This window comes from Boleophthalmus pectinirostris, unplaced genomic scaffold (genome assembly GCF_026225935.1).
Source record: "Boleophthalmus pectinirostris isolate CB_2022bp ecotype Guang Dong unplaced genomic scaffold, ASM2622593v1 HiC_scaffold_13, whole genome shotgun sequence".
NCBI lineage: Eukaryota > Metazoa > Chordata > Actinopteri > Gobiiformes > Gobiidae > Boleophthalmus > Boleophthalmus pectinirostris.
This window is the reverse complement of record NW_026571036.1, coordinates 19,838,588-19,855,894: the sequence shown is the minus strand read 5'-3', so window position 1 is coordinate 19,855,894 and position 17,307 is coordinate 19,838,588. Positions and strand designations below refer to the sequence as shown.

General features: G+C 38.3%; 1 protein-coding gene across 1 annotated transcript in view; it reads left to right on the top strand.

The window, feature by feature from the left end:
* nbas (NBAS subunit of NRZ tethering complex) overlaps positions 1 to 17,307 on the top strand; it is a 167,199-nt gene that overhangs the window by 120,121 nt on the left and 29,771 nt on the right. Inside the window, 1 exon segment of the mRNA XM_020938410.2 lies at positions 1,406 to 1,589. Within this exon segment, the coding sequence (XP_020794069.2) occupies positions 1,406 to 1,589 (184 nt within the window).

Sequence of the window (17,307 nt, the reverse complement as noted above, 5' to 3'; positions counted from 1 at the left end):
AGGGATGCACCAGCTTTCCCAGTTCCTATACAGTTTCAGATGCAGATACTATAGCTTTAAGTATTTACAGAGAGATAAATACCATTGATTTCCTTTGAACAAAAATAAGGCAAAACTGATCAAAATGCATTATGTAGCTGTTATTTATCCATCAAGTGACAACAGAACAGCTGTTGTTTTGTTCAACTACAGCTAATAAATAGTGATATTGCATTGATTTATAGGTTAAACCAGGATATCAACTCATTTGGAAGCCAATAGCCGATGCAACAAATTTTTCAGGATTAGTGCTGACCACTATCGGATTGGTTCATCCATAGTTAAAAAACATTTTCCTTTGTCTAACCTTTAAAGAATTACAGATCAAATTGATAATGCATGTTTAATGGTTTGAGGTTACGTACATTCTGTATGATGGAGAAATATTCCCAGAAAATTTGCTGAATGTCGCTTCCCACCCTTCACTGTCGTGCTTACATCTATCCAAGCCAGATAATCTTATAAGGATTTAACCTACAGAGTAAAATGGAAATTACAACAACAAGGGCAAATACAAAACTACATTTTACCCAAAACTAAACTAGGGCTTAACTGTCTAAAAGCAGCTTACCCCGAGTGCAGCTCTACAGTAGTTACTACCCTTTAATGTGAGATATGAAAGGCTTGCGGAACTTGTTTTATTATTTGCATCAGCTTGGCCAGACGTCGGACTTATCTTGTAATTGGTGTTTCGCTGTGAATCTGAGTAGGATTTTCAAGGGATAGAACTAATAGGCACAGATTAAACAGGCTCTGGACCGCAGCTGTTATTTGAGACAATACAACTAATCAGATAAATGGAGCATTGAAGTAGACCTGCTGGATTTTGGTAAACAATGTAATTAGTTCAAAAAAATGTTATTACGCAAAATTTACTCTTGTGGGCTTTATGTCATGGTAGAATGTTGTTACCTCATCAAAAACATACTTGGAGTTGCATTTTGTTTCATTCACACAAATCTGAGTAACGATTTATTATTAGTCTCTCTACATTTAGTTTTCAAGTTAACAGATAACCTTTACCTTTAGTTCAGTAAAGATTGACATATCCAGGGCTGAAATTATCCAAAAGATTCTAGTGACTGTGTAAAGAATGTAAAAAAAACACAGTGGAGCACTTCCTGTATTACCATATGACATCCCAAGGTAGAACAGAGTGTTTTCTGTTTGAGAGAAGAACTCAGCCTAAATATGCAGTGTGTTATGTCTTAAACATATATCAATGAAACAAAACAGAACTCCAGATATGTCTTTGATGAGGAAACAACATTGTCACATAGAAAAGTGTAATATGGGCTCTTTAAATCTCACTTTACTGTACAACCTTCTTTGCACCGCTCACTCCATACATCCCCGGCTCTTTCAGCGACAGTGATGTGACCTCAGATGACCTCTTGGCCTGGCTGCGTCCCTTTTGTGGAGACTCCACTCTGCCCGTTCCCCCTCGCATTGCCGTGCTTCAGATTCTCGAGAACAACTTCAGCCTTAAAGACAGCGACGTCAGACTCCTGCTTCTGTACAGGACCCAGGCTGTGCTTAAAGACAGAGAGGTACACTTTACACTTAACATACTCTGCACGTCAACCCTCAACAATCCATTTAAAGCACTCTCCAAAACAGCTCATGTCAAGGAGTGGGAACGGCAGAAGCTAGAGTGTGATACAAATGTCTGTGTATTTGGTTTTCTTCTACAAGGTCATAACATCAGAAAATATCCACTATAAATGTTTAAAAGGTGCTACAAACTGATGGGTGCTGAGAGGAGAGGTAAGAGCCATGAAAACAATACCAGGATGTTGAAATGGAGTGCAGTGGGTCTTAAAGATAAATGCTCTTTAAGCTTGATATTGGGAGTGCATGCCCTTTCTTGTATCTGTAGTTTATTTGCCGTATTGTAATTTGGTTAGTAGTAGAAGCAGAAATAAAAAATTGTAAACGTTGAAATCTATTTTTAAACCATTTCCCTAGTTTTACGCAAAACGCTGCTTTACTTTTTTTGCTTTTCTGTCAAAATATTTGCCACTTGACCAGAGTATGCTGCCAAAAATCTAAAACATTTTGACAGTTGTTGTTTCGCTAAAAGCAATATGACAAATTGGTGACCCAGTAGTCACTGTGTTCTGTTTTAAATACCAGTCAATACATTTGTAGAACTTGGTCAAACAAAGAGGTCAAAAACTTTTATGACTAAGATCTTGTAGTGTGGACTACTGAGACATTTTCTGAAGCGGTGCCTGCCCTGTGATAGACCAAAAATAATTGAGGAAGTTCTGTGTAACTTCAAATATTACTTTAAAGACTTGGAAAATTGAATCTCTTTTCTGTCTTTCTGCCATCACAATGATCTGCTGTATGAACTTCCGAACAGTTCAAAGATGAGGTGACGCCTTCTTTAGTGCCTTCCTCGGGCCCTGAATGAGCCCCCCGATTGAATTACAGTAGGTCTCCATTATTCTCTACGCAATAACTGAGCTATTTTAATTGAATTATTTGAGTCATTTTAAACCTTCTTTTTCTCTATACATTATATTCGTTCATCATCTGGGGTCAGTTCATTATCAGTTATTGAAACATTTTCACATACATTTCCTAACCCGTGTTCTTTAGTGCCTTGTGTGTTGGCAGTGCACCTGTGCCAGTCCCCTCTTCTTCCCAGGTGTAACCCCGCATTGAGTGGCTAGTCATTAAGTTTCTTGACTGACTAATTAATGGCCCTAGCTTTGTAATTAATGTGTAAATGTATGCACAGCGCCACAGGCTATTGTCAGCACAGGTAGACAGGTGTGTGGGCCCGGACGCTTTAACTAATTGGGTGCTCTCCCAACATTTGGCAGCCTCTGATGAAGCGCACTTGGAGACACACACGTGCTCTCTTAAGGGACTGTGCGTCGCCAGCATCAGTTAATTAATCTGGTAAAAAGAAGTCGCTCCTCGTTTTTGATTTCACTTCTTCTGCTTTGTCCCCCCGGAGGCTACAGAAAGGTCTTCAAATCAAAGTGTGGCTTGAGGTTGCGTGATATCTTTAATGTTGCGTGGGATCGACTCGTCATGTTTGTACTTTCACATACAAAGTCCAGTTTTTTATTTAATCTCAACTCGTAATTGGTAATCCTAACTCCTAATTGGACTATTGCTTTATTGTTGGTTGTGTTCCTCAGAGAGCTGAGCAGATTCGGCTCTGATGGTGCAGTGTTAGTGCCTGAAGCCATGCCTCACACTCAGGTATGGCCTACTGTGACCTCATCATATCATTTTACAGCTGGACACTGAGGCCCAAAGCAGAATTAGTGTTTGCTCTGTGTTCTAGCCACTGTTGTATTATTTTTCCAGTCATTTTAGCTCCTGTGACTAATCAGTGCAGATCCCCAGTGTATCCCACCGGCTCTACACTACACTCTACAGTACACTGTATATCTCTATCCACAACTACAGGCTTAGTGCACCTCCCAAACACACACACATATTACAACTATAAAACCACTTCCTGCTGCGATTTCCATGACTGTACCATCTCAAAGTTTACCATGAATCAGATCCCAGCTGTATGTTAAACTCCACATTTCCTCTCATCTCCTCTTTCCGCCACTGTCTGTTTGCTGTTGCGACAAAGGCGTCTGATTAGCAGCACCATCTGCGATCAAAGACATAGACAAAACAGCTATATGTGCTAACACTAGCGCACGCCACCTTCCTGTCACTGCAAAAAGACAGTTTTTCCTAATCAGGTATGAAGCTGCTGTCAGTGACATCACCCAGGAAACAATGTTACACAATAATGAGATTTGAATCAAGCTTTGATCAAAGAAATGAAGTTCATATCTGATTGTGCTGTCTGCACTGTCACTGGGATGTGAAGTGTGACTTGCTCTTTGTACTTCTCCTCTTAATATCCTCAATGCACAATACTGCTGATAGAAACTGTAAATCTCACTAGATATGAATCAATGGTTGTTTTCCACCAAGGGCAAAACAACTATAGTCAAACAAAACCTTAACTTTAAATGAGGTGTTGTTATATATATACTTTAAAGAGTGACAACAACATTCTTCATTTAACTATAATGGTACTTGTAATACTTACCATTTAGCCTATATAAAATGGATGCACATCACTGATTTAAAATAAAATGCCACTGTGCAATTACAATCATATACCATCTACCAAACTATCTAGCCAAACTATCAAATATTTGACACTTACTGTTGCCATAACAAAAGCAATAGTCCCCATATATTTATGTGAGGTCTTTAAAAACCTCATCATAAACACATCTTTTTAGTCTCTTCATAACTATGTAGATTGCTGTCTTACAAGGTGTGAAATTCTGACTTATGGTACACTAGTAATTACCTCTTTGACACTTGTATTACTCGCATGTATAATTCTGTGACTGTACCCTAAACTCTTTACATCCACTATTTTCTGCTCTAAAATGTGTTTGTAAGAAGGTGGTATGAGCTTGTGTGTGGGCATTGTCACTGTGTTCATTCTGTGGCATGGACTTGTGAGCTCCCTTGACCGTGAACACTGACCTTTTGGTTAAAGAGCAAATTTAAATTTCCTGCAAATAACAGGAATAGTATGGTTCATATTTTTGAATTGGTACAAATTAGTATGCAGCCTTTATGTGAAAATGAGCTCTCATTGTCAGAGGAGCTGGGGACGTACACGAGACACTTAAAGGCAGAAACCAGTCAATCAAACAGTTCTTTTACCAGTAACAGCAGTCTATTTGTGATTTTATGTACATATATTGTAACTATTGTAACTTTTCTGTTAGGGGCCACTCTCCATGGAGATTTATTACAGTACAGCATTTAAAGGGCCCATATCACACATGTTTAACACACAAATCCTGCATATTTAGGAGTTAATAATAATAAGTACTAATAAGTCACCTATCTAGCATTCATATCTCAGCTTCATTTACAGGCCAGCCTCTGCTACATGCTAGTGGCTATGCTAGTGCAGTGCCCTCTGTGGGGGTCACAATCTAATGATCACAAACCAAAGGTGATTTATGGGACAACTTATTCCCCTCCTGTCATCGTCATGGATCATTTGCTTTGACACAATGTTCACTGTTGTGTGCTCTCTGGGTGTTAGGCCTCATCTGATTTAACTACACAAACAAATGCACTTCTGTCTCATTATTACTTTAATGTTTATTTATTTATTCAAATTCAAATTGCAAACGCTACTTACTGTGAGCAGGGTCGCCTCTCCACAGACCTGACTAGCAACAACTTGAAATAATGTGTGTGGGAAAAGAGAAGGTCATGATTTATATACTCGAGAAACATATTGCCTCCATTGCTCATCCAAGAGTCCTATCTGTGTAGTATCTATGGTCATCTGTAGCCCCAGTGGCAGTTTGCTATGTCCTATTCATTCCGATGGACATTTCCGTATTTGCGCCTGTCGCAGAAAGAGACAGAGGGCTTCATGATGGATGCTGTTTTGGGCTGGTGCTGTCCAGAATGGGTCAGACCAGGCCATGTCAGCCAAAAGGCCAGTGGATGATTCACAGCCCCTGCTTCCTACAAACTCCCTGATAATGGATCAAAGAGGAAACGGAGCAGAGGAATTATGGAAGAGAGAGATAGTTGAAAATAATGACGGATCGGAGGGACAAAAGAAGAAAGATTTTGAAAAGAAAGTATTGAAATTGAATAAGTAGGAGCTGCCAAATATTTACCACCTCACTAAATCACACACTCTGTAACCTTAGCGTCCCAAAAGTCTGCAGACTCACAGAGGAGCATAAAAAAAGAGCATTTCAATTCAGCTCATTAATACAAACCTGACATTTAGGCAGTGAGGGAGGAGGCAGGAGGAGGTGAGGCCACTCATAGATTTTGTGACTTCATTTTGAATGATTAGTCATAACAGGCCAGGGTCCAAATGTCACCCCTGTCGAGATTAGAGCCTCTGTTTGATCTGTGTGCGTCTGGCATTTAGCCTTTTGTCACTCGTAACACTTTATTTTAGAGTGGTCAGTCATGTCAATCATAGACTTAAGATGTGCATGTGGGGGATTTTGAATATAAGAAATCCACATGCTAAAAGTACAGCTCAGGGTTGTGCCCAGTAGTAAACAGGGTTATCAAAAGTAAATCAGATGCAAATTGATAATAAAACTAGTATCAAAACTAGATACTCATTTGAGCCAGTATCAATGCTAAAAAAGCTATAGGATAGAAATTAACCTCAGAATGGTCTTGAGCTGTATCAGAGCAAGTATAAGACCACATAGACTAGTATACACCCATGAACCACTATGGATCATACCTAGAAGACACAGATATAAGGACACATATGTGAGAATATGATAATATGATTTAATGCTGAAAATTACATTCTATTGCCTAAACTGCTTTTTATAGTATTGGTATTGAGTATCGAGTCTATTCCTTAGCATTGAAATTGAGTTTGAAATTCTAGTATTATAACAACACTAGTAGTAAATCATTTTTAGCATTGCAGATTTTAAGATCCACCTGCTTGTCTCAGTTGAGATGTAATTGCTTGGCCAGGAACATATTTTCATTAAACTTTTTTCACAGAGACGAGCAGGTGACTCCATTTCCGCCAAGTTACAGGATAGATTTGTGTGTAGATCAGTTATAGGCAGTTAAAACACAATTCAAAGTATGCCAGGTGTATAGTAAGTTACATAGTATACTTTATTGACTCAATGCTTCATTCTATTAAAGCTCCAGTTTTGTGATTATTCAAAAGTCATTAGTCTCACCAGTCATGACTATATATTATATGACGTTATACTTTTACGTATTGTCTTTTACTTTTTGTATTGCGTTGTTTCTCATAAATAAAAAAGACTATGGTGCCCTCCCATAGTTGAAAATTTCCCTCCACAAATTATGATACTTTATGCTTGTCATAAAGATATAGAAGTAACTAATCTCATTTCTATCAATGTTTTCTGAGTAGTAGAGGCAATTTTCTGGTATAGAAATGTCCCCTTTTCCATGAAATATAGCAATTCTTATAATGGATTGCTTGTGCCACAATAATCTCAGTATAAACCAATGAGAAACACTGGTATTGGACCCCTCTTATTTGAGCTAGGCCAGCCTTTGCTACACGCTAGTGGCTATACTAGCGCAGTGCCCTCTATGGGGGTCACAATCTAATGATCACGAGCCAATGGTGATTTATGGGACAAGTCATTCCCCTCCTGTCATCGTCATGGATCATTTGCTTTGACACAATGTTCACAGTTGTGTGCTCTCTGAGTGTTAGGCCTCATCTGATTTAACTACACAAACAAATGCACTTCTATATCATTATTACTTTAATGTTTATTTATTTCAAAACAACAATCTCATAAATCCATTGTTTCATCTTCAATAGACACAGCAATACAATTTCCCCTTTGCTTTGTCCCCTGCATTCACACTCCACCTTTGATTTTTTTTCTCTGTGTTGGTAATTCTCATTTTGTACGCATCAATTAACCAGAAAATTGCACATTCCCTCTGTTTCTAGTATTCATAGTGTTCATGTAAAATGGGCCACACTTTGTTATGTACACAGACTCTGGGCTCACACAACAGATGATAGGATTTACATAGTTCCACATAAACACATGGTTGCTCATATCACGCGTGAAGAAGTGATGGCTGACCTTTTGAGTGGATTAGTACTTTCAGATGTTTGTGTGAGAAAGTACACAATCTGTCTTGCTGTGCAATACACATCCCTTGGTATGGTATTTTTGGGCATGCTTTTTACAATACTATAGTTCTATTAGCTTCAGTGGCAAGACAAAACAACAATCTAACATGGATTATTGAAGTCGATTATTGAATGAAGTTGCACTTTGTAGACAGAATGCAGTAATATGTATAGAGATGTTCAAAGTAAACTCACGTAATATATTTAATAGTAGTTTCAAAAGTGGAACCTGAGAATGAACAACATTTTTTACCAGTATTTAATCAACTCTTACTAGATTCTATTGTCCTTGATAGTCTGAGATCAGAATTTTTTAACTCCCAGATTTAAGGGTCCATATTACGCTATTTTCTGTTCTATGTTCTACTGTTGTTACCTCAACAAAAACATATCTGGAGTTGGAGCTGGAGTGTTTTGTTTCATTCAGACATGTTTAACAGACAAACCCTGCATGCATACCTGCTGAGTTCTTCTTTCAAACTGAAAACACCTTGTGATGTCGTGTGTTAATAGAGAAATGGCTCCACTGTGTTTTTAAACTCCATTCACCTTCACCAATCATAATTCAGCCGAGGAAATCCCAGTCTCTACTGGTCAAGGTAAAAGGTATCTGATAATTTGAAAACTATTGTTTCATGACACGTTTCATGAATTTTAAGATTTGAAGATATAGAGTCAGAATAATAGATTACTCAAACATAGGTGGATGTAACAAAAGACAACAAAAGAGTTTTGAGGTTCTGACATTCCAACATGACTAAGGCGGCGTTCAGACTGCAGCCTGAAGTGACCCAAATCCGATTTTTTTGGCTTCTATGTGACCTGTATCCGATCTTTACTGACAGTCTGAACGGCACAGATCCGATTTTTTCAAAAGCGACCCAGGCCACTTGGATATGTGGTCCTGAAACCGATACATATCCGATCTTTTGACATGTGACTTCAGTCTGAATGGCCAAAGCGCGTCCATCCGGCCTACACGTCATCAACAAGCGACAAACGTCACTATTCTGCGCTGAAGCAGGCAGAAACCGGAACTGTAAAATCGCCAGGTGCTCAATGCTCGCGTCCATGTTTGGACAACTTCCGTAAACAAAGAGCACAATCGCTGCGGTTGACGCATGGGGTTGATGTCATCGTGTCCTCCAGTACGCATGCGGGACACTTTCGGGCCGTTTACCGTTCACACTGGAGTCACAGACAAGTCGCATTTAATTGGAAATGCGAATGACCTCGCAAAAACATCGGATTTCACAAAAAAATCGGAATTGAGCATTAAGCCCTGCAGTCTCAACGTAGCCTAAAACTCATAAGAGTAAATTTTATTTAATATAGGACCTTAAATATCAATAAATAGGCATCTGGTGTAAGCATTCTCTGCTTCTACATCTCGTATTCTTCTAATCTTGCTCTAGTTAGGATGTTTGACAATCCAAATGTGAAGGCAAGGAAGAGTCTCTTAATTGGGCGATTATAAGCAAGAATATATTGTAATATGACAGTAATACAAACAGCATTTATAGTGTGAGAATGATGTATCTCATTGCAGTCAGTTAAAACTCTGTCCTGGTTTTCTTTGAAGCATTTATTGACAAAGCGAGAAGATAGACCCAAAATTGAAAATTGAAAAGTAAAAGTGGAATTTTCACGAGGGACCGTGAAAATGAATGGCAGCTGAGTGGAAATATTGAACACACAAAGAATATTTTTGGTTGAAAGCATGGGCATCAGCTCCATTTGATTGAAAGTGAAGGATTTTGAGTTGAGGTAGAAACTGACACACAGACTGTTTTTCCAAATGAATGAATCAATACAAATGAAGGCCCTTTCTTATGACTCTTCGCTAATGCTACAGGTGAAAGGTCATTGCCATCAGATTCCCAGTTTAGCAATAACCTCCTTTGCTTTTTGCAGCAGTTATCAAGAGAAAACTTTTTATGCATCTTCCTTAACAGTTTGTCATCACAGTGGGGTAATTTCAGTCAAGAAAAAGTTGCCGTCAGAGGAATGAAATAAACAAGCGGGAGAGTGGAGTGAATGAGAGCCTGAGGACAGAGGAGACACAGGAGTGGGCAGACTGATGAGGAAGTACAGCGAGACCAGAAAAAGGCATCCACCATTATCCTCCTGGCATGTTTTTCCAGCTAAAGATATGCATAATCCCATTATTTTAGCATATTTTCACCTATTAGCATTATTTAATGTTTCCTTTTTGGCACTTATGTGGTAAAAGCTTAGCATGAACGTGGGTGTGCACTAGACTGTAGCAACGGTTGTTCCTATGGCCTGTTAGAGCTGTTTTAAATAGTTTTAGTCCTTTAGTTTATTAAGAAATGTTGCTATATCTTGTGTGCAAACAGCTTTTTGCTAGTAGCTTAACTAAACCCAATAATACCATTATGACAATGATAGGCAATTCAGCCACTTAAGATAAAATACAGCTGTTAAAATGCTATAAGCAACTGTGTTAATTCAAATAGCTTTGCTCTACTCAACCTTCAAATTACTGGTTTAGCTACAGATTTTGTGTTTTTCTTGAGTAACTCTTGTTGGCATAGTAACACCAACCCAGGAATAATTGCGCTGCATTCCAGTTGTCCTCCAAGGGTGGACCTTGGAGTTACATTTTACCCTGCTGTGTTCCAGATGTCATGTCTCTATTGCTTTTGTTGTTTTTATGTCATGATGGTAGATGTAAGATAAGTTAGTGTTACAAAACATAATACTGTAATCATAACTTCAGAGGCTCAGTGGCTTTGCAGCATTACACAGATAGCTAATGGATCATGATGACCAACTTTTTTGCTTAGAATGAATGTGTAGAAGTAAAGGAGGATTCAGACTCTGTAGTTGGGGCAAAACTTGACTCATTCACATCTGTGGCTGAGAAGAGAGCCCTAAACAAACTCCTGTCCATCATAGATAACTCCCAGCACTCCTCGCACACCATCACCAAACAGGAGAGCACCTTTGGATCCTTCTACAGAGACTCTGGAAGTAGTTTATCCCACACACCATAGCTCTGTACAATGCATCCCTATAGTTACTGAGTGCAAGAGGATGGACTGTTAACTATCTTTTCTATGTTGCTGCTGCCAAACTTTGAATTTCCTTTGGGATCAATAAAATATCTACTAGTATCTATCTATTGATTTATCTATCTTTTCCATTAACACCCAAGCCAAGCTATAGGCATAAAGCACTTGTGACATTGTAAGGTGTTGTAAAACTAGCGCCCGCAGTAGCCTCGTTAAAACCACTCACCTTATCACTTCATCTGACCTTTATCTTTCTGAAATCTTGAATGTTAATTGTCATCTGTATGCATGCATGATTATGGAAATGTGGACAGCCTGGCATAGTTTAATATTAAAATATACTGTGTGCTCAGACATGTCAGTTTGTACGACCGCTCCTCTTCATAACCTTGGACTCCTCTCTGCTGCTGTGTCACGTCAGCTGAGCGATGCCATCTCTGATCCGCTTCCACACTGTATCCTTATGCACGCTCGGAGGGAGTGTTTGGTATGTCCCACTTTACAATATGGAGACAAGTAACCCAAACCTTATACAGAGTAGATGTCCTTGATTCTGCAGGTAGTAACACACGCTGTTTTTTTTATGTCAAAAAATGTGTCATGTAATAACTGGTAGTAAATTTGTTTATGTAGTTTATAGAAGGTTATAGCCATGACATGTGTTCTGACACTATTTCACTGCTGAACCTGGGATTCCACTTGCTTGTCTATGTTGAATTACTTTAATAAAGGGCCCGTATCATGCAAAATAACTCTTTTCACATCATATCTTATGCACATGTACAAGCACAATTTGGGTTTTGGAACATCCATTATACAATAGTTATGAAATCTTACTGATTTCTTGAAGGAGGTCACAGACCAGGAACTATGAAAGGCCGGCTATTGCTCATCCCCCACCCATCCTGAGAAAGCACAAGCTCCGCCCTCCAAATGTGACATAGGCTCTGACTGAGCCGAACTTCCTCCGCCCATCTCACGGAGGGAGGTGTAGACAGGCGTGCAACCTGTAGCGTAAGTGTAAAGCCCTGCAATCACACAAACTGTTTAGAGGTCTGTTAGCGGTAGGAATGACCTTTTATTCATCATGGCGATACAGCGTGTTCAGCCTTATGTGTTGGACCTGGAATCGGACGAGGACTTTGAGGTGCACGAAGCGCAAGCACCGCATCGGCATCAGCTGAACATTACTGATTGGTAAAGTATTAATAAACGCTAGTAGATAAACTTATTGTATCATGTACACTGCAGTGTAGAACAATTAGCTTATGCTGTCGTTTTTGTTTAGGTGTTCATGTGGGAATTGTGGGAATAGACATGGTGGAGGTGGGGCGGAGGCGGTGGAGCAGGGGAGGTGGGCAGGTGTGAAGCGCTTTCTGCTACGTCAAACAAGTCATAGGTGTAGCTGGCTGTGACATCATTGTAGCAGGCTTTAGTTTGTTGTCTCGTGGGAGGATGGCAGAAATACGCTGCAATTTGTAAAAAAAAAAAAAAAACACTGAATCAATCTAAAAAACACTTCGGCTACATATACAAGGCCCACACATCACTCTTAGAAGGCAGAAAGCTCTGAAAAGATGATTTTGCATGAGATGGCCCTTTAACCCTCACCAAGCAAGTCAGATGTGTGAACAAACAAGCCCTCTCACTGTACTAATGTTTGTGTTAAGGTAATCCCATTCTGTGAAACATTTCAGAGCAACATTTCAAAGCACTGACATCTCAGTGGAGACAATCAGATGGCATACTCTGTGAAAGTTTTAGAGTTCACTTTTAAATAGCTGTACCCAGTGTAATGACTTGTGAATGTATTTCATATATGTCTTTATATGAAACATGCTTACCTGGTATAATACACGTTAACCTCCGCAGTCTTGGCCTTTAGCTGCTTTGCCCCTCATGTCCTTTCATCCTTCGTTCAGTTTTTTCCTGCTCTGCTTTTCCTTTATGGTCCTGTGTTGCTTGTGAAGCATACGACCTCTGTAACTTTATTCCCCCGGTCGCAGGGGACATTAGCCGGCACGGGTCAATGAATATTGATGAGGTGGTTGGGAGTTCAGTCAGTAAAGGCCACAGACGCCACTGAGGCACATCCCACTAGCTCTCCACACGCTACACCTCTATCCTATATTCCAACATGGCTGACACCATCCGCCCACTCCTCCTCTTCATCTCTCTCAGGTCAAAGACTCAGATAGTTGTCCATTCATGGAGATTAGCTGTTGACAGTGGCAAAAGTTCACTGGTGTTTGTTGAACATCCTGTACAAATTTGTCATTGACGTCACCCATTTCTCAGGAGTCATGTTGAGTGGTTTCCAGGTTGCAGTGTCATGTTTTGATTTTCTATTCTTCTTGCAGACTTCACAGGCACAGCGATTAGCCATCAATTAGATGACAGCCATGACAGGCGAGGTAAAAGCCTGCTATAAAAGAGTGTGGGCCGTCAAGAATTGCCTTGTCTGCTCCATTAATGCGTTTAATTGTCAGTGATATTTACTCTCACAGATATTTTTACCATAATATAATTTTCACTATTGATGATATAACACTAGCCTAGATCTTTATATGGGTTATCTTTATCACTGTTGTCTATTCTGTTGTGTTTGTGTCAGGAAAGCCCTTTAATTAGTCTGCGAGCAGTTGTGAGGTTAGAGTTTGCAAATTTTAAGTTATGACAATCCAGGTTTTCATGAGACATTGAAAAAAATATAGTAATGGGATAAGAAGTGAATTGTACTTTGTCCTTTTCATTTTTGCAATCAGCACCATGGGCAGCATAAATTGACTTGAATTAGACAAACTATTGATCCACAAGGGAAATGATTTGTACACAGTAGCTCACACATCATAGTATAATAAGATATAATAAGAGCAAAATTATAAATAATAAAGTCAAAATAAGTAGCAAAAATAGAAAGAGATTGGTGTCAAATAAGGGATAATGAATGTACATTTACAATAAAAAATATAGAAATACAGTAAATATAGTAAATACATTTATTTAAGAACTTCTCTCTAGCTAATATACACATGTATTTACTATTCATTTAAACTACAAATTCTCTTTTCTCTAAGTGGTCTCTTCACATGTTAGTTTCCTTTGTTGGAAAGCAGTAAAGCGTGTGTGTGTGTGTACATTAATAAGATGGGTCATGCCAGTCTTGTTCCATTATTTTGGGGATTCCCTGGATTGAAAGACCATATTCCTATAGGTCATGACTTTTCAAACAAAAAGTAGTTTTCATTTTTAAACTGTGTGTGAAAAATATGTGCAGCATCTGATGATACAGTTTAGTCATACTCTTGGATTTTATTTTAGTTGTCTACATAAATTGCAGATGCTTTAAATCTTATGCAAAGATTCCCAATATTTGACAGTGTAAACACCCTGGCCTTGAGGGAACACTTTTGCGAGCAGGTTGTAAATGACAAAAAAAAACTATCCACGTAAGCTAATAAATTTGTGGTAACAGGCAATTGTTACTGTCACGCTGCAGAAATTTCCTCATATATTGACTCTATAGAACCGAAGCTACATTATAAAAGCCTTGTAGAAACCCTGTGAGTAAGACCAAAGATGATTAATGGACAAGATACACAACCAAGCTAAAACATTGACGATACTGGCATGTTTTTGCTTAGCATTGGCAAAAAGAGTTAATTGAATTCATATATTAGCCTGGAAAAGTGCATCTGAAAGGCTGTTATGAATGATTGATCACACACTTTATATTAATATAATATTGCATAAATATTTTTGCAACTGTTACGAATGTTGGCAATATTCAGCAGAGTGGATAGCCTGCAGTCAGATCGGGATTGGAGTCTAGGCGGTGATGTTTGAAGTGCCTCTTTAGGTTTGCGCTAAAACACATGCAAATGAGAGCTGCAAAATCATACTTTTTTTTTAGATGCTTTGAGGTTTTCGGTCAATGCTTCAGGCGCCGATGATTCATTTTAAAACTCTGCAATAATAAACAATGTCCACTTAACACCATTATTAAATAAAACTAATTGATTCCTCATTATTTTGCAACATGTTAACGTGACAGCCCAATGCTAGTATTATGCAATTAAACTTTGAATATTTGTAACATGTAATTATGCAAAGCTTCACTAGTAGCGAAATGGACGTGTCTACTGCAACTCAAAATGGCAAATGTGTTTAATGAGGGGTTTTGCTACATCTGTAAACTTTTATAAGCATCCTCCTAATTTGCCGAGACTAGTTTAATCTTTGATTTTTGAGTTTTTGCTTTCATTTAATGTTGTTATTTATCTTTATTCATACAGGGAAAACCAATGAGAGTATGAGCCAATAAGTACCAGAGAGAGTACCAGATGAACAAAAAACTTAACTGCATAGGTCTATTTAAAACATTAAAAACAGATGCAAATATGACTATAAATGTTTATAATGAGATTATTAAGCTGCAGTAGTGGTACCAGTGTATTCGGTTTTGCATGGGAAGCAAAATAACAGATTTCCCATTTTAGTTCTATAGTGCGGCCAGTAGACGCATGAGCTTTTGTATTAAAAGTTCCCGTATTAACTTGGATAATTAAGAAGAAGTATCTCCAACTGAAGATAAACCAAGCGAAATGTGTTTCAGCACCATGGACAGCGACACCATATGAACTCCTTTTTTTAACCTATAGAGCTGTGTAGTCATGTTTTGTGCTTTTACCTCTTTGCCCTAAAGTGTTAAAATAAAGCTTTGTGTGTATTTTTCAGGCAGCATTTCGACTACAAAAAAATATCGATCTGCACTAGAGATTTAATGCTGATGCATTAATTGTATTGTATTGTATTGATATATCTCTATTGACAAGCAAATCAGACATAAACTGTGCCTTGTTTTATTTGGAGGTGCAGTTGTCATTTTTGATTTTACCTGATATTGTAAAGACTTTGTTTGAATTTGTTAGCTTTATTGGACAAAAGAATATTGGACAAATGTGGGGTGGAGATTGGACAATTGTCTGAGTCAGAAATCAATTTCACAGCACTGCTCTGTGACCTAACCTCATCTGTAATTTGCATACATATATATCCAGGTTTTTAGGTCAAGAAAAAGAAATCTATACAGTACTACAAAAATCCCATTGGGCCAAAAATGTTTATGTTAACTTCTTTAAACATGCCTATTCCATGCATTCAACTGAGAAACCAAGTCTTTAATGTTTACCTGTGCACATTTACTGTCTGTGGGGGCATTTCTCATTTATTGGGTGCGCGTCTAAAATTATCTGTTACCTTCAAGTGTCGCCCAGGTGGTGAAAGCGTCTCACATTTCAAACTGGGCTTTGATCTGCCAGAATATTTATTCAGTTTTCAGTTTATTCCTTTAGCAAAGCAGACGGCGTTTGGAGGAAATGACTTTAGTGAAGATGTGTTGCAGCTACATACATCTGAAGCGCATTAATGCAGTCAATGTGAAATTTGTAGAATAGTGCAGATTTTTGTCCTACTACTACTCCAAAAAAGTGTAATTTACACCAATAATGCAAAATATCTGTGGTCGGTAGGCTTATCACAATAATAAAGTTTGAAGTACAATATATTGCTTAAAGGTACATTGTGTAATTTTTCTGGTGGAGGGCCCTTTCCCAAGAACAATTTGCATTTAAGTCAATCTGGCCTTTTTAGCTCAGATGATCAAGCAACTGACTTGTGAAATTAAACAGTAGACCTGTAAATGGCAAACACATATTAGAGAAAGAATAGTGTGGCTTTTAACACTTGGCTTTTAACACAGTGCATCTTGGACAGCAGAAAAACACACATAATACTCAAATTTCCACCACAAACTGTTAAGAACTTGCAGATCCAATAATTTAAAAAAAAAGAAATGAAAAGTGGGACCACAATTGATTATCTGTTGCATGCAATATCTGAAGAGATTATTTAAAAAATGGGGAAAAGGGGGTAAAAATACTAATAGATTGTCGCTTTCTCTGTCTTATGCCGTTTCATTAGACTGAGTTAGGCCGCACTGCAGTTTTTAATCAGAGTGGAGATGCCCTGTCTGACTGCACAAGCTGTTTCTGGGCCAAAGTAAAGCAGGAGTTGTAATTGCTGTCGACCTACTGCTTGGGATTGCTCCCATTGAAAACTTATGAAGAGTTGACATTGCTAGAGGTCGTTATTTTCTCTTGGCTGTTTCTCCAGACAGTAAGTGAAAGTAAAATGCATAATAATAAGTACTTGAACAGTTGTATTGTAATTCACTGAAGCTGGCTATGGCCGCTGATCTAAAACCATCACTCATCCACAGTCGATGTAGCAGTATTCACATTTTCCATAGAATTTCTTTGCTCTTGGTTAACCTGTTTATTAAATATGCTACAACATAGTTTGACTTTTACACACTTTTTTTTTTTTTTTTTTTTACTATTTTCCATGATTATTTACATTGTAGATTCTCACTGACGGTATGAACGAATGAACACATATGGGATGTAGTAAACAAAAAACAACTCTAAACCTGTTTTATATTAACAACATTTTTCAACCCTGACAAAG